Below are 20,997 nucleotides of genomic sequence, written 5' to 3'. Positions count from 1 at the left end.
CCCAGGTTTAATCCTGACTACGGGTGCTGTCAGTACGGTGTATGTACCTGTGACCGAATGGGGTTTCTCCGGGTGCTCCGGTTTCCAACCTGCAGGTTTGTAGGTTAATTTGTTTCGGTAAAATTGCAAATTGTCCCTAGTGCGTAGGATAGAATTATTGTACAGGGTGATCGCTGGTAGGCACGGACACGGTGGGCCGAAGGGCCTGTTTCTGTGCTGTGTCTCTACAAACAAATACTATAAACAAAACATAAAAAGACACAAGGACACAAAACTTCTGGAGTAACTCAGTAGGTCAGGCACCAACTCCGGAGAACATGGATAACTATGTTCTCCACAGATGCTGCCCGACCCGCTGAGTTACTCCAGCACTCTGTGAAACGTCACCTATCCGCGTTCTCCACAGACGCTGCCCGACCCGCTGAGTTACTCCGGCACTCTGTGTGTCTTTTTCCTTTTGTAAACCCAGTATCCACGGATCCTCGTGTCTGCTGTTTGAAGAGATCTCTGTACCGTGACGCGGGGACGCGGAGAGAACTCAAACGCGGGTTAGTTTTTTAAAGACTTTATCAAACGTCAAGTTAAAGGTGAAGAGTTACAAACGTGAGCGGAGCCACAGCGGGTGATGTGCGCGCCAGCGGGTCGCAGACTGGAGCCCGCGATGTTGTAATGAGGTGTTGCATTTTGTGACGTGGAACAAGGGCAGGACCCACACAGTGAACGGTAGTCCTCTGGGGAGTGCCGTACAGCAGAGGGATCTAGGAGTTCAGGGGCATGGTTCCTTGAAGGTCGAGTCGCAGGTGGATAAGGCGGTCAAAAAGGCTTTTGGCACATTGGCCTTCGTCAGTCAGAGTATTGAGGATGGAAGTTGGGAGGTCATGTTGCAGTTTGGGGATTAAATGGAAGCCGTTCAGCGCCGACCTGTTGTCCACCGGGTTTCTGCCCCACAACACCTGAGCCCCGCTCCTGACACCGGTCCCGGGACCCGACCCTTTAACACACCCGGAGCGGAACCGGAGCAGATTCTCACCCACTGGTTTACATCCCAAGTCTCGAAGAAAGGATAAAGTTTCTCCGTGAATTTATTCCCAGTGAAGGTGTGGAGATGGGACTTGGTGGCCGCGTCGTAAAATGAAACTGTCCCGGACTCGTAACTGACATAAACTCCCACCGTCCCGGGGATGGGACGGGCGGGGAGAGGGGATCGAGGGGAGGTGACTGCATCAAACTCGTCATCCACCCGCCTGATGCTCCAGACTCCAGTCTCCGGGGTCAGTGTGTCCCCACTCTTCCTCTCCACAGACTCTGCGGCGACTCCCAGACCCCAGCCCTCACTCCCCGCCACCTCCACCTCCCAGTAATGTCTCCCCGATGTGAACCCCTCCGATCCCAGCACACATGGACTATCTGTAAACCTCTTCCCGATGTCAGGGAGAATCCTCAGGGTCCGTCTCACCCTCTTCCGATCCTCAGACACCTCGAGCAGCGGATGCGCTGATTCCACGTCCAGGGTGACGGAGACTGGGGGGAGAAGCAGAGAATCAGAGAGTCCCCGGGGGGGAAGACTCGGGCAGCGCGGCCCCGGGACCGGGGGAGAGGCCGCTCGGCCTCAGGCACAGGCGGGCGGACAACTGAAACCCTGCCCGGGGTTTCACCCACAACCACATCGGGTGGACAACAGACATCTCCCCCCCGGAGTTTTTAATCCGAGGACGGCGTGGAGAATTTCGTGAGGTGGGGGAGGGTGGACGGGGAGGACGGGTGCGGAGAGTCAGGAGGATTGCGAGATTGCGGTGGTGAAGGAGAAACGAAGGGAGGGGGGTAATCACATGGAGGCAGATCGGAGCAAGAGGATATTGAGGTTAGCGGTAATTTGAGGTTGTTAAAGAGGAGGTAGAGGTGGGTGGTGGGGTCGTCATGGTCACAGTGAAAGGGGGCAGACACGAGGGGACAGATGACCTGCCCCTGTTTCTTTAAGTGGAGGGTGAGAGAGAGGGAGGGGTGGCCTGGACCATGGAAGGAAGCAGAGGTTGAATGATCGGGTGTTGGACAGAATGGGTGGAGACTTGTTGTTGTGGGGTCGTTGAAAGAGAGCGGATTCACGGGTGGATTTGATGGGTGTGTACAACTAACACACTGATCTCATTGTAAACCAATATATGAACTTCACTCAGGGACTTGACAATGTTCCGCGTGTAAGGGCTGGTCCAGAAAGCGAAGGCAGGTGGGATCTAAGGCGAGCTAGTGAAATGGATCCACAATTGGCTTGGTGGTTGGAGGTAGACGGTAGCGGTAGAAGGATGATTTTTCTGCTTGGAGTTCTGTGGCTGGTGGTGTGTAGTAGAGATTGGCGCTGAAACCTTTGCTGTTCATGTTATATGTCCATGGCTTGGATGTGAATGTGGGAGGTGTGATTAGTAAGTTTGGGGAGGAAGCAAAAATTGTGGATAGTGGGAAAGGTTGTCAAAGTCTGCAGCAGGATGCAGGGTAATTATCTAAACCTTATTCGCATGCAGGGATATCAAATCACGAGAGTGTAGGTTTATATTGAGAGCAAAGAATTTTAAAGTATATCTGAGATTTAGGTTTTACTGGAACAAGTGAGCACGTTGGGCCCCAAACCTCTCCTGCTTTGGTAGAGCACCCTCTCCTCCCCCAATCTCCCTCTCCCCCCCCCCTTCTCCCTCCCTCCCCCTACCTCCCTCCCTCCCCCCTACCTCCTTAGGAGATAGATTTATACTTTAAAATGTGAATAACTTTAAAAATATTACACCGATTTGATTGAAACTTCTTCCATTAGCACCAAAGGGGCGACGGTTAGCAAGGTGGGCTTAAAATCGCTATCGTGTACCGTTTTGGCTGTAATTCAGGAACAAACAAACAAACGAGTAGATTTACACTGAGAGTGGGTGATATCTCGAACATGCTACAGAGGAGGTGGTGGAGTGAGATATCATCAATATATTGGAGGTACTTAAATAGGTGAGGTGCAGAAGAATGCCGATGGAATGTGGGCAAATCGATTAGTATAGCTGGGGAAAAGATGGTCATGGACACGATGGGCCGAAGGGCCAGACTCTGTAATGTACAACCATGGCTCTCAGCTCCAAGAGCACTGAATGACTGAGTCTCCACAGCCACCGGTGCAGGGTCGTTCCCCAGTCTCTGCGCGTAGTAATGTCTCCTTGTCTCTGTGCTACACGGTACAGCCCACATTCTGAGAGAGTGCCCGCTCTCCAGACCCCTCTGACAGGGGAACCATCCTCCCTGCATCCAGCCCACTGAGCCCTGTAAGAACTCTGTGTTTCACTGAGATCTCCTCTAATACACCCAAACACTCGAGTACACAGGCCTGGTCTAGTCAATCTCAACCCGCACAGCAAACTCACTGTCCCAGGGACAAGTATTGTTAATCTTTGCTGCATTCCCTCTGTGTCAAGTCTGTCAATATATCGGTACACAGGAGGAAAGGAACACAAGAAAACAGGAGCAGGATTAGGATCCACTCCTTAGGCTTGCCCCTCCATTCAATGTGATCATGGCTGATCTAAGCTGTCACCAATTCCTCTTCTGTGTGAGTTCCTCATCATCTTATATTTTCGATCTATCAAATATTTATTTGTAGCCAAATTGCACGTATCCAACATCTCAGCTTTTTACCACCACCCTGGGCACAACATGCCAGATATTCACTGCCCTCTGAGAGATACAACTTCTACACACCGCATGAGAGGCCGCTCTGGAAGGTTGGATCTCATGGAATCCGGGGTGAACTAGCGGATGGAACACAACATTACCTGAAGGCCGCAGACAGAGGATGTTGGTAGAGGGTTGATTTTCAGACTGGAAACAGAGCCCACTGTTGTTCCTTATGTATATACACGATTGTGTGTGTATGTAGGTTGCAAGGTTAGTCAGTTTGCAGATGGAAGTAAAATTGGTGACATTGTGGAGAGTGAAGAATGTTACCTGAGAGTAAATGGGATCCCTGTGAACTTGGCCAATGGGCTCAGGAACGGCAGGTGGGATTTATTCATGTGAAGGTGAGGCGATGCACTTTGCTGAGACAAACCAGGGCAGGACATACACAGTAAACGGGGAGCTTTATAGAACGGAGAGATGTCGGGGTGCAGGTACACAGTGCCATGGAAGATGCAACGGTGACGGGCAGGGAGGTGTAGAATGTGTTTGTCGCTCATGCTTTCATTGGTCAGGATATTAAATACAGCAGTTGAAACAATGAGGTTGTGTGTAAATTGGAGAGGGTGCAAAAGGATCTACGACAATTTCATCAGGTCTGAAGGGAGACGTTGGACAGGCAGGGATATTTGTCTTTGGTGCCCATCAGGGTGCTTTAAGAGTTGTGTATAAGATCTATATAAGGTGCACAGATAAGGTGAATAGCCACAGTATTTTAGCCAAAGGTAGGAGAGTCTAAACCTCGAGTGCATCAGTTCAAGGTGAGAGTGGAAACAGTGAAAAGGAGCAGCTTTTCAGTCAATGCGTTGTGTAAGTATGGAACGAACTGACAGAGGAAATGTTGGAGGGAGGTACAATGACGACCATTTACAGACAGTTTGGTGGATACGTGGATAAGAAAGACTTGGAAGAATATGTGTCAGACTCAGGCAAGTGGGACAAGCTCGGTTGGGCAACTTGGTTGGCATGGACGTGTCGAGTCAAAAGGCCTGTTTCTGTGTGACACAACTCTCTGACTTTGTGATGCTTTTCTGCAGCTATGTTTGATCAAATCTTCAATTTCCCTTCAGTCCAAAATACCATTAATGCTTGCATCTACGCATTATTTAAAGATGTCAGAAACAAGAACAATGGAAAAGGTATAAGCTTTACCTTGCTTGATGGCATCAGATGCTTCTGCCAATACCGTGTTGTACAAAAAAGGAGTTTCAAACTTTTCAAGAAGCAAGTGACCATTTACCACCGACTGTGGTTTGGCTTCAACACCAACTCTGCAAATATTTAACAGCTGGTTATAAACTGGGCGTTATAAATATATTGGGCTGTTCAACAAAACAATAGACAATATACAATAGGTGCAGCAGGAGGCTATTCGGCCCTTCGAGCCAGAACCTCCATTCAATGTGATAATGGCTGATCATTCTCAATCAGTACCCCTTTCCTGCCTTTTCCCCATACCCCCTGACGCCACCATCCTTAAGAACTCTATCTAGCTCTCACTTGAATGCATCCAGAGAACTGGCCTCCACTGCCTTCTGAGGCAGAGAATTCCACAGATTTACAACTCTCTGACTGAAAAAGATTTCCCTCACCTCCGTTCTAAATGGCCTACCCTTATTCTTAAAATGTGGCCCCTAGTTCTGGACTCCCCCAACATTGGGAACATGTTTCCTGCCTCTAACGTGTCCAACCCCTTAATAATCTTATATGTTTCAATAAGATCCCCTCTCATCCTTCTAAATTCCAGTGTATACAAGCCTAGTCGCTCTAGTCTTTCAACATATGACAGCCTCAAGCTCATCCACTTTATTTTTTATACTTCGCGCATTTAAATACAACACTTTACCTTCGGTATTCACCTCCCCTCTCACACCTGTTACAATTTGCCCTGACCTTGCTCTCTTATCCCATCTAGAACTTCCCTTCCCATTTATTCAAGAGTCCTTTACAGTTTCTCATGTATTCGCTTCCCCTTTAACTCCATCTTCATATTCCCAATTTGTCAACCCCTCCCCCTCACTACTCAGTTTAAAGCCACACATGCAGCACCAGCAAACCTGCCAGCCAGAATGTTGGTCCCCCTGCTGTTAAGGTGCAATGTTACAATGAGGTGCAATGTTACAATGAGGTGCAATGTTACAATGTTACAATGAGGTGCAATGTTACAATGAGGTGCAATGTTACAATAAGGTGCATTGTTTCCGTCAAGAGCATGTCCTACCTTCGCTTGCGACCAGCTTCCTCCTGAAAGAAATAAAACACAAATCTCAATTGAATGAGATGGACTGTCCTATTCCCGACAGCGGGAATTTGTCCACATTTCCACAACCCTGATAATTCCCATTCCCCAACTCTTATCACCGCTGTCATGCAGATAGAAAGCGGACATTACCATTGAGACGTAGAACGAAGGGGGAAAGCATAAGGAATGTTCATGAGAATGACGCCATAACTGAGAGGATGGAACTCAATGCAAAGACTGGGCAGGTTGTGGGGGTTTATCTGGGCAAGATGTCAGGAATGATGAGATAAGATTTAAGTTTATCGGTGGATTTAAATGGGTGAGGATGAAATAATATCTCTAATCGACGGGAGAGCAAAAATCAAAGCTGAAATGTAACGTGGTCTTCAATAAATACTGAAAGGAATGCAAACATGAGAACATGGACCTCACTTGCATTGGAGGGACTCAAGCCAACAGCAGAGATAATTTAAGGGCAAGTGGGATAATCACGTGAGCACTCCTGGAATTCGGGGTATTGTTACTGAGTGCGGTGAGTAGATGGGAGGGATTTTGAATGGAGCAGAAATCTTGACTGGATAGGATGGGCTGAATGGCCTGTCTATGATGTAGAATGGGAAGTCATTCTATGGTGAACAAAGGTGGGTAAAACAAACAGAGCAAATTCCCCCAAGGTGACCGCACACTGCTGATGGGAACCGGATGTAGATGATCAATCTGCTGTGTGCGCCACATTCTAGATTTCAATGTTAATCCCCAAACTGTGGTCATGGCTGATTTAGGCCAGGACTGAACTCCTCCGCTTTGTCCCATTCCCTTTGATTTCAGTTCCCTGAACTTTCAAAAATGTATCTTCCTCTGGTATAAATACGTCCAGCAGGTTAAACCTCTCAGAGTCTCTTGGTTGGAGAGTCCCAGAGATTTACTGCCCTCTGTCCATTCAGCGATCAGATATAGGATCACCCGTCGTAGTTCTAAACTCCACAAACACCTCTCTACATTCCGGCCAGGCAGTCCTGAGATCCCAGATTATGCGGGAGACAATTTAGTTTGGGAACAACAACAGCTGGAACAGAAAGACCATTTACCCAGTTCTCAATTACTGGTAAAGGCAGCATTTATTTCTGAAATGTCACCACCATTGTGTGACTGTGCCCTTTCACTTCGCCAGAGTGTAGTGTCACCCCTCACCTTCAGAAACACCACATTGTCCTTTTGATCCATCTGTTGCTGCAACTTAAAGAGTTTCTCCTGAATAGATTTTAAATTCTCTTCGATCTCCGCAAGATTTTTCTTCATTCTTTTCAGAATCCTCTTCTCTTCCTCCCGGATATCTGCCAGTACCCACTGCTCTTTCTCAGTGAGAATCTGGTGCAGTTCAGCAAACTGGGATGTGATCTTGGACTGAAGGTTGTGTGACTGTTCCTGTGAAATGAAAGGTGAAGATCAATATTTCATGTCACTAACTATGGTTCCTCGCATCTTTACTGGTGACATTTGGCCTGCGCATTTTTATTTGCTTTGGCAATTCAATAGTTTTTCTAAATGCTTCTAAAATATCGTGAGGGTAATCTTACAACCCATCAATCCTCTACCCCTAATGCAATTCCCAGCTGCCTATTCCTTCTCACGTGTCCATTAATTCCCATTTATCCATCCACCACCCCCTAGTTGGGTGCCGCAAGGCTCATTGCTGGGACCGCAGTTATTTACAGTATATATTAACGATTTAGACGAGGGAATTAAATGTAATATCTCCAAGTTTGCAGATGCCACAAAGCTGGGCGGCAGTGTGAGCTACAAGGAGGATGTTGTGAGGCTGCAGGGTGAGTTGGATAGGTTGGGTGAGTGGGCAGATGCATGGGAGATGCAGTATAATATGGATAAATGTGACGTTATGCACTTTTGTGGCAAGAACAAGAAGGCAGATTATTAGATTGGGTGTCCTTGTTCATCAGTCACTTAAAGTTAGGATGCAGGTACATCAGGCAGTGAAAGTAAGCATGCAGGTAGAGCAGGCAGTGAAGAAACCTAATGGCATGTTGGCCTTCATTGTGAGAGGATTTGGGTTTTGGAGCAAGGAGGTCCTACTGCAGTTGTGCAGGGTCCTGTTGAGACCACACCTGGAATATTGTGTGCAGTTTTGGTCTCCTAAATTAAGGAAGGACATTCTTGCTAGTGATGGAGTGCAGTGTAGGTTCATCAGGTTAATTACCGGGATGGCAGGACTGACACATAATGAAAGAATTGGTCGACTGGTCTTGTATTCACTGGAATTTCGAAGGATGAGCGGTAATCTTATAGAAACATGTAAAATTCTTAAGGGATTGGAGAGGATAGATGTGGGAAAATTTTTCCTGATGTTGGGGGAGTCCAGAACCAGGGGTTATAGTTAAAGAATAAGGGGTAGGTCATGATCATATTGAATGGTGGTGTTGGCTCGAAGGGCCAAATGACCTACTCCTGCACCTATTTTTCTATATTCTGTTTAGGACTGATATAATAATAATATATTCCTTTATTCGTCCCACACAGGTGAAATTTACAATGAGATGAGGAATTTTTTTTCACCCAAAGAGTTGTGAATCTATGGAATTCTCTGCCTCGGAAAGCAGTGGAGGCCAATACCCTGGATGTTTTCAAGCGTTAGATGTAGCTATTTGGGCTCACGGAATCAAGGAATATGGGGAAAAAGCAGAAAAGGGGTACTGAATTTGGATGATCAGCCATGATCATACTAAATGGCGGTGCTGGCTTGAAGGGCCGAATGGCCACTCCTGCACCTATTGTCTCTGCAGAGCCCGAGGCCAGGATCGAACCCGGTCCCCAGAACTGGGAGACAGCAGCACTATTTGTGTCACTACGCTGCCCTGTTATTACACGCATCACAGGGATCAAACCTGCACAAGATCAGGAAATCGAAACTTAAAGCCTCACCAGAACTCCAGAAATCTTCTCTTTCTGTTGCTGCTCCATTTGCTGGATCCCTGATTTATCTTTTGTGAGAGACTGGATGGAAGATTTCACCTGATTCTGGAATTGTGTTTGGGAATCAGAAAATTAAATGGTTGAACAGTAAAAATGGAATTAAACAATGATGCGATTAAAATCGGTTTGCTTTTACCTTGTGGTTTTCAACAGCTTCTTTAACCGCCATGAAGCTGTGAGACTTGTGTTCCCGCCCAGCTGCACAAATCACACAGATCAGCTTCTTATCAGTTTCACAAAACAGCTTCAGTTCTTCCTGATGTTCCTCGCAGTGAGGTTTACTTTCCTTCTCTGGAATTATGTCCCGATTCAGGCTCAGTGTTCGAGCTTTCTCAGCCAGTCTAACTAAGGCCCGATTCACCCTGAGGGTGCGGTCTGTAAACTCCTCTCTACATTCCGGGCAGGAGTTTCTCCCTTCCCTGTCCCAACTCTGTGTGATACAGGAGCGGCAGAAGTTGTGCCCGCACTCCAGTGTAACCGGATCGGTGAAGAATTCCAGGCACATGGGGCAAACTGCCTCCACGGTCCAACTCTCGACCTGGTCTTTCGCAGCCATTGTAACTCCGCCACTTCCTGGTTCAAAACGAGTTCCCTTTGGCGCAGCTGCTGAATCCTTGCAGTATCGGGGCACGGCTGAGGGGAGGCGGAGCTCAGCCCCGTCAATCACAGCCCTGACCAGTAAGTGGATGCTATTTGATACAAGCTGCCTGTACATTTCATTCCCTTAAACTAAATACATCAGTGTTTCCCATCGTGAATTGTTCATTATATTAGGCTGCACAATGATATTATATCTACAACAAACACTGTTATTTCATTTAACAGTCTCATGTGCAAACTTGAATTCAACTCAATGAGCCAATTATACTCTATTGTCACATGAACCAAGGGACAGTGAAATGCTTTGCTTTTGCTTGCAATCCGGTAAAATACAGACCTCCCCCAGGCAGTGCAGAGAGAGTCGCCACGTTTCTGGGGCCGACAAAGTTGCGGGATGTTTATGGAACTGTCTATATTTCCCCGCAGCGGCGAACCAGGTCCCGCCGCACGAGGCAGCAGGCGCCCCCGCGCCGCCCCCCTTCCCTCTCGGCTCTGATTTTTGCACAGTGGGGGCAAATTTCAAGGGTCATGTTTCATCACACAGGGTGGTGGGTGCCTGGAACGTGCTGCTGGAGTGGTGGCATTGCATAGTCTGATCTGGGCTGAAGGGACTGATCTAGTTCTTTGTGGCCATCAACTAAACCGACAGGTTCATTACAGCTCCCATTCCCAGCTCCTCTCCCACAGCCATTATGTTCTTGGACCGACCTGCAGTGCCCGCGTTTGGCCCATATCCCTCCAAACCTGCCCTATCCATGTATCTGTCCAACTACTTCGTAAACGTTGTGATAGTCTCTGCCCAACTACCTCCTCCAGTAGCTCGTTCCATATACCCACCACCCATATTGTGTTACCCCTCAGGTTCTTATTAAATCTTTCCACCCTCACCTTAAACTTATGTCCTCTGGTTCTCGATTTCTCTACTCTTGACAAGAGACTGTACATCTTCCCGATCTGTTCCTCTCGTTGTTTTTTAGTCCTCTCTAAGGTCATCCCTCGTCCTCCTGCGCACCAAGGTAGAGAGTTCCAGCCTGCTCAACCTCTCCTGATAGCTCGGGCCCTTGAGCCCTGGCAACATCCTCGTAAAACCTCTTTCCCTCTGATTATGCGCACTCATTATTGCAATAACAAGACGTTGCACTGTCGATAAACAGCCGTTCGTCACAGATGGGGACAGGCACTGATTGGGACCGGCACCAGCACGTGCAGTGGAGGACAAGCCCATGTCAGAATCAAACACGCTGAAGTGGAAATGGCGAAGGGCATCAGGCTCCTTGGCGTAAATATCATCAACGATCTATGGCGGACCAACGACACTGCAGACACAGCCAAGACGCCGCACCGACACCTGTACTTCATCAGTGGACTGAAGCAATTCGGCATGTCGCCAAACATGTGGTCAGGACTAGACAGCCTGAGCGAGAGGCAGAGATTGAGTAGGTTGGGACTCTATTCCTTGGAGTGCAGGAGGATGAAAGGTAACCTTATAGAGCTGTATAAGGTCATGAGAGGAATAGATTGGGTGAACAGAGTCTCTTGCCCAGAGTAGGTGATTCGAGGACCGGACGACTTAGGTTTAAGGTGAAGGGGAAAAGATTTAATAAGAACCTGAGCGGTAACTTTTTGGCACAATGAGTGGTGGATTTGTGGAACAAACTGCCAGAGGATGTGGTTGGGGCAGGGACTTGTGGAACAGCATCCCTCTCCCCATCAGAACTGCCCCCTCCATCGACTCCTTTAAGTCCAGGCTCAAAACCTATTTCTACTCCCTAGCGTTTGACGCTCATTGAGGAGGCGCTGTGAAATGTTTGCGTGCTACTGTATGTTTCATTTTTTTCCCATTGGAACCTAATCAGATGTACAGCACTTTGGTCAACGTGGGTTGCTTTTAAATGTGCTATACAAATAAAATTGACTTGACTTGACTTGACTTGACTATCCCATCATTTATGGAGCTGTTAGACAGGTACATGGATGGGCCAGGTTTGGAGGGATATGGACCAAAAGCTGGGACTAGTGTAGGTGGAACATGTTGGCTGCTGTCTCACTCTTTCATTCTATTACTCTGGCAAACCTCCAAGATTCACGATAAAATGCGCACTGTCTGTTTGCGTCACAGCTTGGTTTGGGAAAAGAGCGCAAGAAATTTCAGAGAATTGTGGATGAGGCCCAGACCAGACTCAATCTGCACTTATTTCTGTCTCGGAGAAGCAGACAACATAATCAAATACGTCCCACCCCGGCCATTCCCTTTTCTCCCTGCTCTTGTTGGGCAGAAGGTACAGAACCTTGGAAGGGCGCACTGCCAGTCTCAGGAGCAGCTTCCTCCCCTCTGTTATCGGGCTTCTGAACGGTCTTTCCATCAGCTGGTCATTAGGTGTTGAAGAGTCTGTTCTTGTGCTGCACTGGTCTGTGTCTTGTTTTCTCTGTTGCGTGGTAGTTGAACATTATTTTTCTGACGAGAGAGAAGTTTACAGTGGACCTTACTTTACTTTCGACATACAGCATGGAAACAGGCCCATCGATCACCAACTCACTCCTTTTCTATAGAGATGCTGTCAGACCCGTTGAATTCCTGCAGGTTTTTGTGTCTGTCATCAATTCACACTTATTCTCTGTTGTCCCATTTTCCCATCTACTCCCCACACACTTGGGGCTTTTACAGAAGGTCAATAAACATACAAACCGGCATGTCCTTTGATTGTGGGAGGAAACCAGAACACCCGGAGGAAATCCACGAGGCCACAAGGAGAACGTGCAAACTTAGAACAGTCAGCAGCGGAGGTCAGGATCGAACCCGGGCCCCTGGCCTTGAGGCAGCGGCTCTTCCCGCTGCTCCACAATACCTCAGAAATATTAAGCCTTCTCTTTCCAAATACCCCATACTGCCGCCAAGGCTTTCTGTTTTTTCTCATGGCAGTTTATGGGCAGACTCACATTCCAATCGCCCATTGAACTGGAAAAACTAAAATAAAAACCCAGAAGCTGAAAATCCAAAATGAAGACGTACAGTAAGATGCAATAAATACTCAGAAGGTTGGTTAGCGTTTGTAGAGAAAGAAACGGAATTAATGACTCAGGTTGAACACCATTCGTCATCAGTATTTGATTTGGAATGTAAGGTCTGTTTCACCTTGCTGTTGCTGCCTGACCTGCTGAGTATTTGGGGCAATTTTTGCTTCTATTGCACATTTTAAAGCCTCAACGTTTTAAGCCATGCATTTGGTTTGGGCTTCGGGTGTGGTAACAGGTGACAAAAGTCACTTATTAAACCAGATTCCCGCTGTTTCTGCAATTGTCAAAGTGAATTCTCAAAGTTACGGCTGGTCTGTGGTCGCACCGCGTGGCGTTGCTGCCATCTAGTGGCAGAACCAAGATGTGCAAACAGTCCTGTTCCCGATTAACAGAACACGGTTTGGTGCAGAGATACAGCACGGCAACAGGCCTTTCGGCCCCCCGAAGATAGACACAAAAAGCTGGAGTAGGTCAGCGAGTCAGGCAGCATCTCTGGTGAACAGGATTAGGAGACGTTTCGGGTCGAGACCCTTCTTCTGATTGGGAAAGTGAAACGAGATATATCGACAGTGGTACAAAGATTTTCAACAAATGAAAGAAAGATACGTGAACGAATAATGATGATAAAAGAAGCAGGCCATTGTTGGCTGTGAGCTCGGTGAAAACGAGTTACAGGCAATGAAACTCACCAGGACCACAGTGAAACTAGTACAACGACCAGGGTGGGGGAGGAACTGAATCCACGACCACCATCGATCACCCGTTCACACCAGTTCTATGTTATCCCACTTTCTCATCCACTCTCTATTGCTCTATACACCAGGGGCGACTTCACAGGGGCCAACTAACCTACAAACCCGCACGTCTTTGGGATGTGGGAGAAAAGCGGAGCAACTAGAGGAAACAGAGATTAGCTTGGCATTGTACTGTTCCACGTTCTATGTGGGCCGAAGAGACTGTTCTAGTTTTACATGGCCATCAACACCGAGAGACCCATTGTATCTCCCACTCCCAACATTCAGCTTTATTCTTCTGCCTTCCAGTAATTTCCAATTTCATTCCTCTCTCCTATTTACACCTCCCGAGTCAGACCTTTACCGCCCTCTTCCGCACGACATCAACACCAATTCATTCACTCTGATATAACGGACCTGTAGCTCTTGGAAATCCTCCTTCAGACCAAACAAGGGTCCCGACCCTGAAGCGTGATCTGTCCATTTCCATCCACAGATGCTGCCTGGCCCGCTGAGTTCCTCCAGCACTTTGTTGATTTTTTCCCCGCACCCCCATTATATTTCAACAGATTTCTTGTATCTACCATTTCCAATATTCACTTTGCCTTCTCTCACTGGAGGGAATTTCCGATGTCATTCCGCCCCTGTCTCCACCTGCCCCCCCCATACTCGCCGTTACGCCGCTGTTGAAGTCCACACCAACACCGCTGGTGCCGCGTTGTGACTCGGGGCGAGTTTAGGACCCGCCGCCCGCGGCTGTTGCTGAACCCGCGGAGCCCGCGGGAAGGGAAATTATTTCAATCTTTATATTTTCACAAAAGTGTTTCTGTTCCGATGACGGACGCGGTTAACGCGTTAAAATGAACGGATCGACAGCTCTGATTCCACTTGCTGTTTATTTCACTCTTCCCACATTTACATTCCCCCTGGTTTTATTTCCGCGCTCACTGGGGTTTTTTACGACGCGGTATTTTGGGTATTAAATGGGAGCCGTTCAGCGCCGACCTGTTGTCCACCGGGTTTCTGCCCCACAGCCCCTGAGCCCCGCTCCTGACGCCGGTCCCGGGATCCGACCCTTTTACACACCCGGAGCGGAACCGGAGCAGATTCTCAGCCAGTTTCCATCCCAAGGCCCGAAGAAAGGATAAAGTTTCTCCGTGAATTTTTTCTCAGTGAAGGTGTGGAGATGGGACTCGGTGGCCGCGTCGTAAAATGAAACTGTCCCGGACTCGTAACTGATATAAACTCCCACCCTCCCGGGGATGGGACGGGCGGGGAGACGGGACAGAGGGGAGGTGACTGCATCAAACTGGTCACCCACCCGCCAGATCCGCCAGACTCCAGTCTCCGGGGTCAGTGTGCCCCATCCCTTCCTCTCCACAGACTCTGCGGCGACTCCCAGACTCCAGACCTCACTCCCCGCCACCTCCACCTCCCAGTAATGTCTCCCCGATGTGAATCCCTCCGATCCCAGCACACACGGCCAGTCAGTAAACCTCTTCCCGGTGTCAGGGAGACTCCTCCGGGTCCCGGTCCGTCTCACCCTCTTCCGATCCTCAGACACCTCGAGCAGCGGATGCGCTGTTTCCACATCCAGGGTGACGGAGACTGGGGGGAGAAGCAGAGAATCAGAGTCCCCGGGGGTCGGGGGGAGACTCGGGCAGCGCGGCCCCGGGACCGGGGAGAGGCCGCTCCGCCTCAGGCACAGGCGGGCGGACAACTGAAACCCTACCCGGAGCTTCACCCACAACCACATCGGGTGGACAACAGACATCTCCCGAGGAGTTTTTATCCGGGGATGGAGAGGTGAATTTCGTGAGGTGGGGAGGGTGGACGGGGAGGACGAGTGCGGAGAGTGAGGAGGATTGGGAGATTGCGGTGGTAAAGGAGAAACGAAGGGAGGGGGGTACTCACATATGGAGGCAGATCGGAGCAAGAGGATATTGAGGTTAGCGGTAATTTGAGGTTGTTAAAGAGGAGGCAGGTGTGTGGTGGGGTCGTCATGATCACAGTGAAAGGGGGTAGACACGAGGGGCCAGATTACCTGTTCCTCTGTTGTTTGTGACAGAGGGAAGGGTGGGTTTGTTAGTCAACTGGAGTGGGTGCAAAAGGATTTACATCATCAGGTCTGAAGGGCTGTGTTATCAGGTGAAGTTGGACAGTCAGGTCATAATGTCATAAGTGAAAGTATTAGAATTATGCCATTCTGCCCATCAAGTCCACTCCACCATTCAATCATGGCTGATCTATCTCTCCCTCCTAACCCCATTCTCCTGCTTTCTCCCCATAACCTCTGACACCTGTACTAATCAAGAATCCAGTTGTCTCTCCCTTAAAAATATCCACCGACTTGGCCTCCACAGCCACCTGTGGCAATGAATTCCACAAATTCACCACCCTCTGATTAAAAACATTTCCCCTCATCTCCTTCCGATAAGAACATCCTTTAATTCTGAGGCTATGTCCTCCAGTCCTAGACTCTCTCACTAATGGAAAAATCCTCTCCACGTCCATTCTATCCAAGCCTTTCTCTATTCTGTATTTTTCAATGAGGTCCCCCCTCATTCTTCTAAACTCCAGCGAGTACAGGCCCAATGCCGACAAAAGCTTATCATAGGTTAATCTACTCATTCCTGGAACAGGCTATTCAGACTGGGACATTTTTTCTTGGGAGCCTGTCAGAGTGACATTATGGATGTGTATAAGATGCACAGATAAGGTGATTCGCCACAATACTTTACCCAAGGTCGGAGAGTCTAAACCTCAAGCGCATCAGTTTAAGATGAGAGTGGAAACAATAAAAAGGACCTGAGGAGCAGGTTTTTCAGTCAGTGTGTAGTGTAGATGTGGAACGATCTGACAGAGGAAGTGGTCGAGGAAGGTACAATTACAACAGTTCACAGAGAATTGGGTAGATACGTGGATAAGGTAGACTTGGAAGGATATGAGCCAGACTCAGGCAAGTGGGGCTAGCTTGGTTGGGCAACGTGGTTGGCATGGTCGAGTCGAGTCAAAGGTCCTGTTGCTGTGCTACAAAACTCTCTGACTCTGTGATGCTTCCCAGCAGATGAGCTTGGTGGGAGATCAAATCTTCAATTTCCCTTCAGTCCAAAATACCATTAACCTTTGCATCTAAGTATTACTTAAAGATAGACACAATTGAAGGTAGACACAAAATGCTGGAGTAACTCAGAGGGACAAGCAGCATCTCTGGAGAGAAGGAATGTGTGATGTTTTAGTTCGAGACCCTTCTTCAGACTGAAGAAGAGTCTCGACCCGAAAAGTCACCCATACCTTCTCTACAGTGATGCTGCCTGTCTCGCTGAGTTACTCCAGAATGTTGTGCCTTCCTTCGATTTAAACACGCATCTGCAGTTCCTTCGTACACCTATTACATAAAGGTGTCAGGAACAAGAACAATGGAAAAGGTATAAGCTTTACCTTGCTTGAAGTCATCAGATGTTTGTTTAAATGCTGTGTTCAATGAAACAGAGCAATGAAACTTTTCAATTGGTAAGGCAACGTCAACCACCGACAATGGGTTGGCTTCATCACGAACCCTGCGAATATTTAACAGCTGTTTATCAACTGAGCATCAGAAATGTTTTGAGTTGTTCCACAAAAACGTATAATGTTTCCATCAAGAGCATGTCCTACCTTCGCTTGCGAGCGGCTTCATCCTGAAAGAAATAAAACACAAATCTCAATTGACTGAGATGTTGTGTCTTCGTCCTGACAGCGGGAATTTCTCCACATTTCTACAACCCTCTGATAATTCCCATTTCCCAACTCTTATCGCCGCTGTCATGCAGACAGAAAGCGGACATTGCCGTCAAGACGTAGAACGATGGGGAAAAGCACAAGGAATGTTCATGAGAATGACGCCATAACTGTGAGGATGGAACTCAATGCAAAGACTGGGCAGGTTGTGGGAGTTTATCTGGGGAAGATGTCAGGAATGATGAGATAAGATTTAATTTTATCGGTGGATTTAAATGGGTGAGGATGAAATAATATCTCTAATCGATGGGAGAGCAAAAATCTAACCTGAAATGTAACGCGGTCTTTAACAAATACCGAAAGGAATGCAGTCATGAGAACATGGACCTCACTTGCATTGGAGGGACTGAAGCCAACAGCAGAAATAATTTAAGGGCAAGTGGGATAATCACGTGAGCACTCCTGGAATTCGGGGTATTGTTACTGAGTGCGGTGAGTAGATGGGAGGGATTTTGAATGGAGCAGAAACCTTGACTGGATAGGATGGGCTGAATTGCCTGTCTATGATGTAGAATGGGAAGTCATTCTATGGTGAACAATGGTGGGTAAAACAAACAGAGCAAATTCCCCCAAGGTGACCGCCCACTGCTGATGGGAACCGGATGTAGATGATCAATCTGCTGTGTGCGCCACATTCTAGATTTCAATGTTAATCCCCAAACTGTGGTCATGGCTGATTTAGCCCAGGACTGAACTCCTCTGTTTGTCCCATTCCCTTTGATTTCAGGCAGTGAAGAAACCTAATGGCATGTTGGCCTTCATTGTGAGAGGATTTGGGTTTTGGAGCAAGGAGGTCCTACTGCAGTTGTGCAGGGTCCTGTTGAGACCACACCTGGAATATTGTGTGCAGTTTTGGTCTCCTAAATTAAGGAAGGACATTCTTGCTAGTGATGGAGTGCAGTGTAGGTTCATCAGGTTAATTACCGGGATGGCAGGACTGACACATAATGAAAGAATTGGTCGACTGGTCTTGTATTCACTGGAATTTCGAAGGATGAGCGGTAATCTTATAGAAACATGTAAAATTCTTAAGGGATTGGAGAGGATAGATGTGGGAAAATTTTTCCTGATGTTGGGGGAGTCCAGAACCAGGGGTTATAGTTAAAGAATAAGGGGTAGGTCATGATCATATTGAATGGTGGTGTTGGCTCGAAGGGCCAAATGACCTACTCCTGCACCTATTTTTCTATATTCTGTTTAGGACTGATATAATAATAATATATTCCTTTATTCGTCCCACACAGGTGAAATTTACAATGAGATGAGGAATTTTTTTTCACCCAAAGAGTTGTGAATCTATGGAATTCTCTGCCTCGGAAAGCAGTGGAGGCCAATACCCTGGATGTTTTCAAGCGTTAGATGTAGCTATTTGGGCTCACGGAATCAAGGAATATGGGGAAAAAGCAGAAAAGGGGTACTGAATTTGGATGATCAGCCATGATCATACTAAATGGCGGTGCTGGCTTGAAGGGCCGAATGGCCACTCCTGCACCTATTGTCTCTGCAGAGCCCGAGGCCAGGATCGAACCCGGTCCCCAGAACTGGGAGACAGCAGCACTATTTGTGTCACTACGCTGCCCTGTTATTACACGCATCACAGGGATCAAACCTGCACAAGATCAGGAAATCGAAACTTAAAGCCTCACCAGAACTCCAGAAATCTTCTCTTTCTGTTGCTGCTCCATTTGCTGGATCCCTGATTTATCTTTTGTGAGAGACTGGATGGAAGATTTCACCTGATTCTGGAATTGTGTTTGGGAATCAGAAAATTAAATGGTTGAACAGTAAAAATGGAATTAAACAATGATGCGATTAAAATCGGTTTGCTTTTACCTTGTGGTTTTCAACAGCTTCTTTAACCGCCATGAAGCTGTGAGACTTGTGTTCCCGCCCAGCTGCACAAATCACACAGATCAGCTTCTTATCAGTTTCACAAAACAGCTTCAGTTCTTCCTGATGTTCCTCGCAGTGAGGTTTACTTTCCTTCTCTGGAATTATGTCCCGATTCAGGCTCAGTGTTCGAGCTTTCTCAGCCAGTCTAACTAAGGCCCGATTCACCCTGAGGGTGCGGTCTGTAAACTCCTCTCTACATTCCGGGCAGGAGTTTCTCCCTTCCCTGTCCCAACTCTGTGTGATACAGGAGCGGCAGAAGTTGTGCCCGCACTCCAGTGTAACCGGATCGGTGAAGAATTCCAGGCACATGGGGCAAACTGCCTCCACGGTCCAACTCTCGACCTGGTCTTTCGCAGCCATTGTAACTCCGCCACTTCCTGGTTCAAAACGAGTTCCCTTTGGCGCAGCTGCTGAATCCTTGCAGTATCGGGGCACGGCTGAGGGGAGGCGGAGCTCAGCCCCGTCAATCACAGCCCTGACCAGTAAGTGGATGCTATTTGATACAAGCTGCCTGTACATTTCATTCCCTTAAACTAAATACATCAGTGTTTCCCATCGTGAATTGTTCATTATATTAGGCTGCACAATGATATTATATCTACAACAAACACTGTTATTTCATTTAACAGTCTCATGTGCAAACTTGAATTCAACTCAATGAGCCAATTATACTCTATTGTCACATGAACCAAGGGACAGTGAAATGCTTTGCTTTTGCTTGCAATCCGGTAAAATACAGACCTCCCCCAGGCAGTGCAGAGAGAGTCGCCACGTTTCTGGGGCCGACAAAGTTGCGGGATGTTTATGGAACTGTCTATATTTCCCCGCAGCGGCGAACCAGGTCCCGCCGCACGAGGCAGCAGGCGCCCCCGCGCCGCCCCCCTTCCCTCTCGGCTCTGATTTTTGCACAGTGGGGGCAAATTTCAAGGGTCATGTTTCATCACACAGGGTGGTGGGTGCCTGGAACGTGCTGCTGGAGTGGTGGCATTGCATAGTCTGATCTGGGCTGAAGGGACTGATCTAGTTCTTTGTGGCCATCAACTAAACCGACAGGTTCATTACAGCTCCCATTCCCAGCTCCTCTCCCACAGCCATTATGTTCTTGGACCGACCTGCAGTGCCCGCGTTTGGCCCATATCCCTCCAAACCTGCCCTATCCATGTATCTGTCCAACTACTTCGTAAACGTTGTGATAGTCTCTGCCCAACTACCTCCTCCAGTAGCTCGTTCCATATACCCACCACCCATATTGTGTTACCCCTCAGGTTCTTATTAAATCTTTCCACCCTCACCTTAAACTTATGTCCTCTGGTTCTCGATTTCTCTACTCTTGACAAGAGACTGTACATCTTCCCGATCTGTTCCTCTCGTTGTTTTTTAGTCCTCTCTAAGGTCATCCCTCGTCCTCCTGCGCACCAAGGTAGAGAGTTCCAGCCTGCTCAACCTCTCCTGATAGCTCGGGCCCTTGAGCCCTGGCAACATCCTCGTAAAACCTCTTTCCCTCTGATTATGCGCACTCATTATTGCAATAACAAGACGTTGCACTGTCGATAAACAGCCGTTCGTCACAGATGGGGACAGGCACTGATTGGGACCGGCACCAGCACGTGCAGTGGAGGACAAGCCCATGTCAGAATCAAACACGCTGAAGTGGAAATGGCGAAGGGCATCAGGCTCCTTGGCGTAAATATCATCAACGATCTATGGCGGACCAACGACACTGCAGACACAGCCAAGACGCCGCACCGACACCTGTACTTCATCAGTGGACTGAAGCAATTCGGCATGTCGCCAAACATGTGGTCAGGACTAGACAGCCTGAGCGAGAGGCAGAGATTGAGTAGGTTGGGACTCTATTCCTTGGAGTGCAGGAGGATGAAAGGTAACCTTATAGAGCTGTATAAGGTCATGAGAGGAATAGATTGGGTGAACAGAGTCTCTTGCCCAGAGTAGGTGATTCGAGGACCGGACGACTTAGGTTTAAGGTGAAGGGGAAAAGATTTAATAAGAACCTGAGCGGTAACTTTTTGGCACAATGAGTGGTGG

The 20,997-nt window shown here is 48.0% G+C and overlaps 2 protein-coding genes across 2 annotated transcripts; both read right to left on the bottom strand.

Moving 5' to 3' along the window:
* Positions 1-224: 224 nt before the first annotated feature.
* On the bottom strand, positions 225-10,646 carry LOC144611208 (zinc-binding protein A33-like). Its single transcript, XM_078430258.1, has 8 exons — positions 10,643-10,646; positions 9,066-9,220; positions 8,879-8,974; positions 7,133-7,366; positions 5,921-5,943; positions 4,852-4,970; positions 1,416-1,521; positions 225-237 (listed from the first exon to the last, which is right to left on the bottom strand). Exons 1-8 carry the CDS (start codon positions 10,644-10,646, stop codon positions 225-227), a joined length of 750 nt encoding a protein of 249 aa, XP_078286384.1.
* Positions 10,647-14,208: 3,562 nt separating this feature from the next.
* On the bottom strand, positions 14,209-20,472 carry LOC144611207 (E3 ubiquitin-protein ligase TRIM39-like). Its single transcript, XM_078430257.1, has 5 exons — positions 20,469-20,472; positions 18,892-19,046; positions 16,936-16,958; positions 16,720-16,838; positions 14,209-14,886 (listed from the first exon to the last, which is right to left on the bottom strand). The coding sequence occupies exons 1-5, from the start codon at positions 20,470-20,472 to the stop codon at positions 14,357-14,359; spliced, it is 831 nt and encodes a 276-aa protein (XP_078286383.1). The 3' UTR covers positions 14,209-14,356.
* Positions 20,473-20,997: the final 525 nt, after the last annotated feature.

The sequence above is a fragment of the Rhinoraja longicauda genome, chromosome 39, assembly GCF_053455715.1.
Source record: "Rhinoraja longicauda isolate Sanriku21f chromosome 39, sRhiLon1.1, whole genome shotgun sequence".
Lineage (NCBI taxonomy): Eukaryota > Metazoa > Chordata > Chondrichthyes > Rajiformes > Arhynchobatidae > Rhinoraja > Rhinoraja longicauda.
This window is presented reverse-complemented; position numbering and strand designations above follow the sequence as displayed.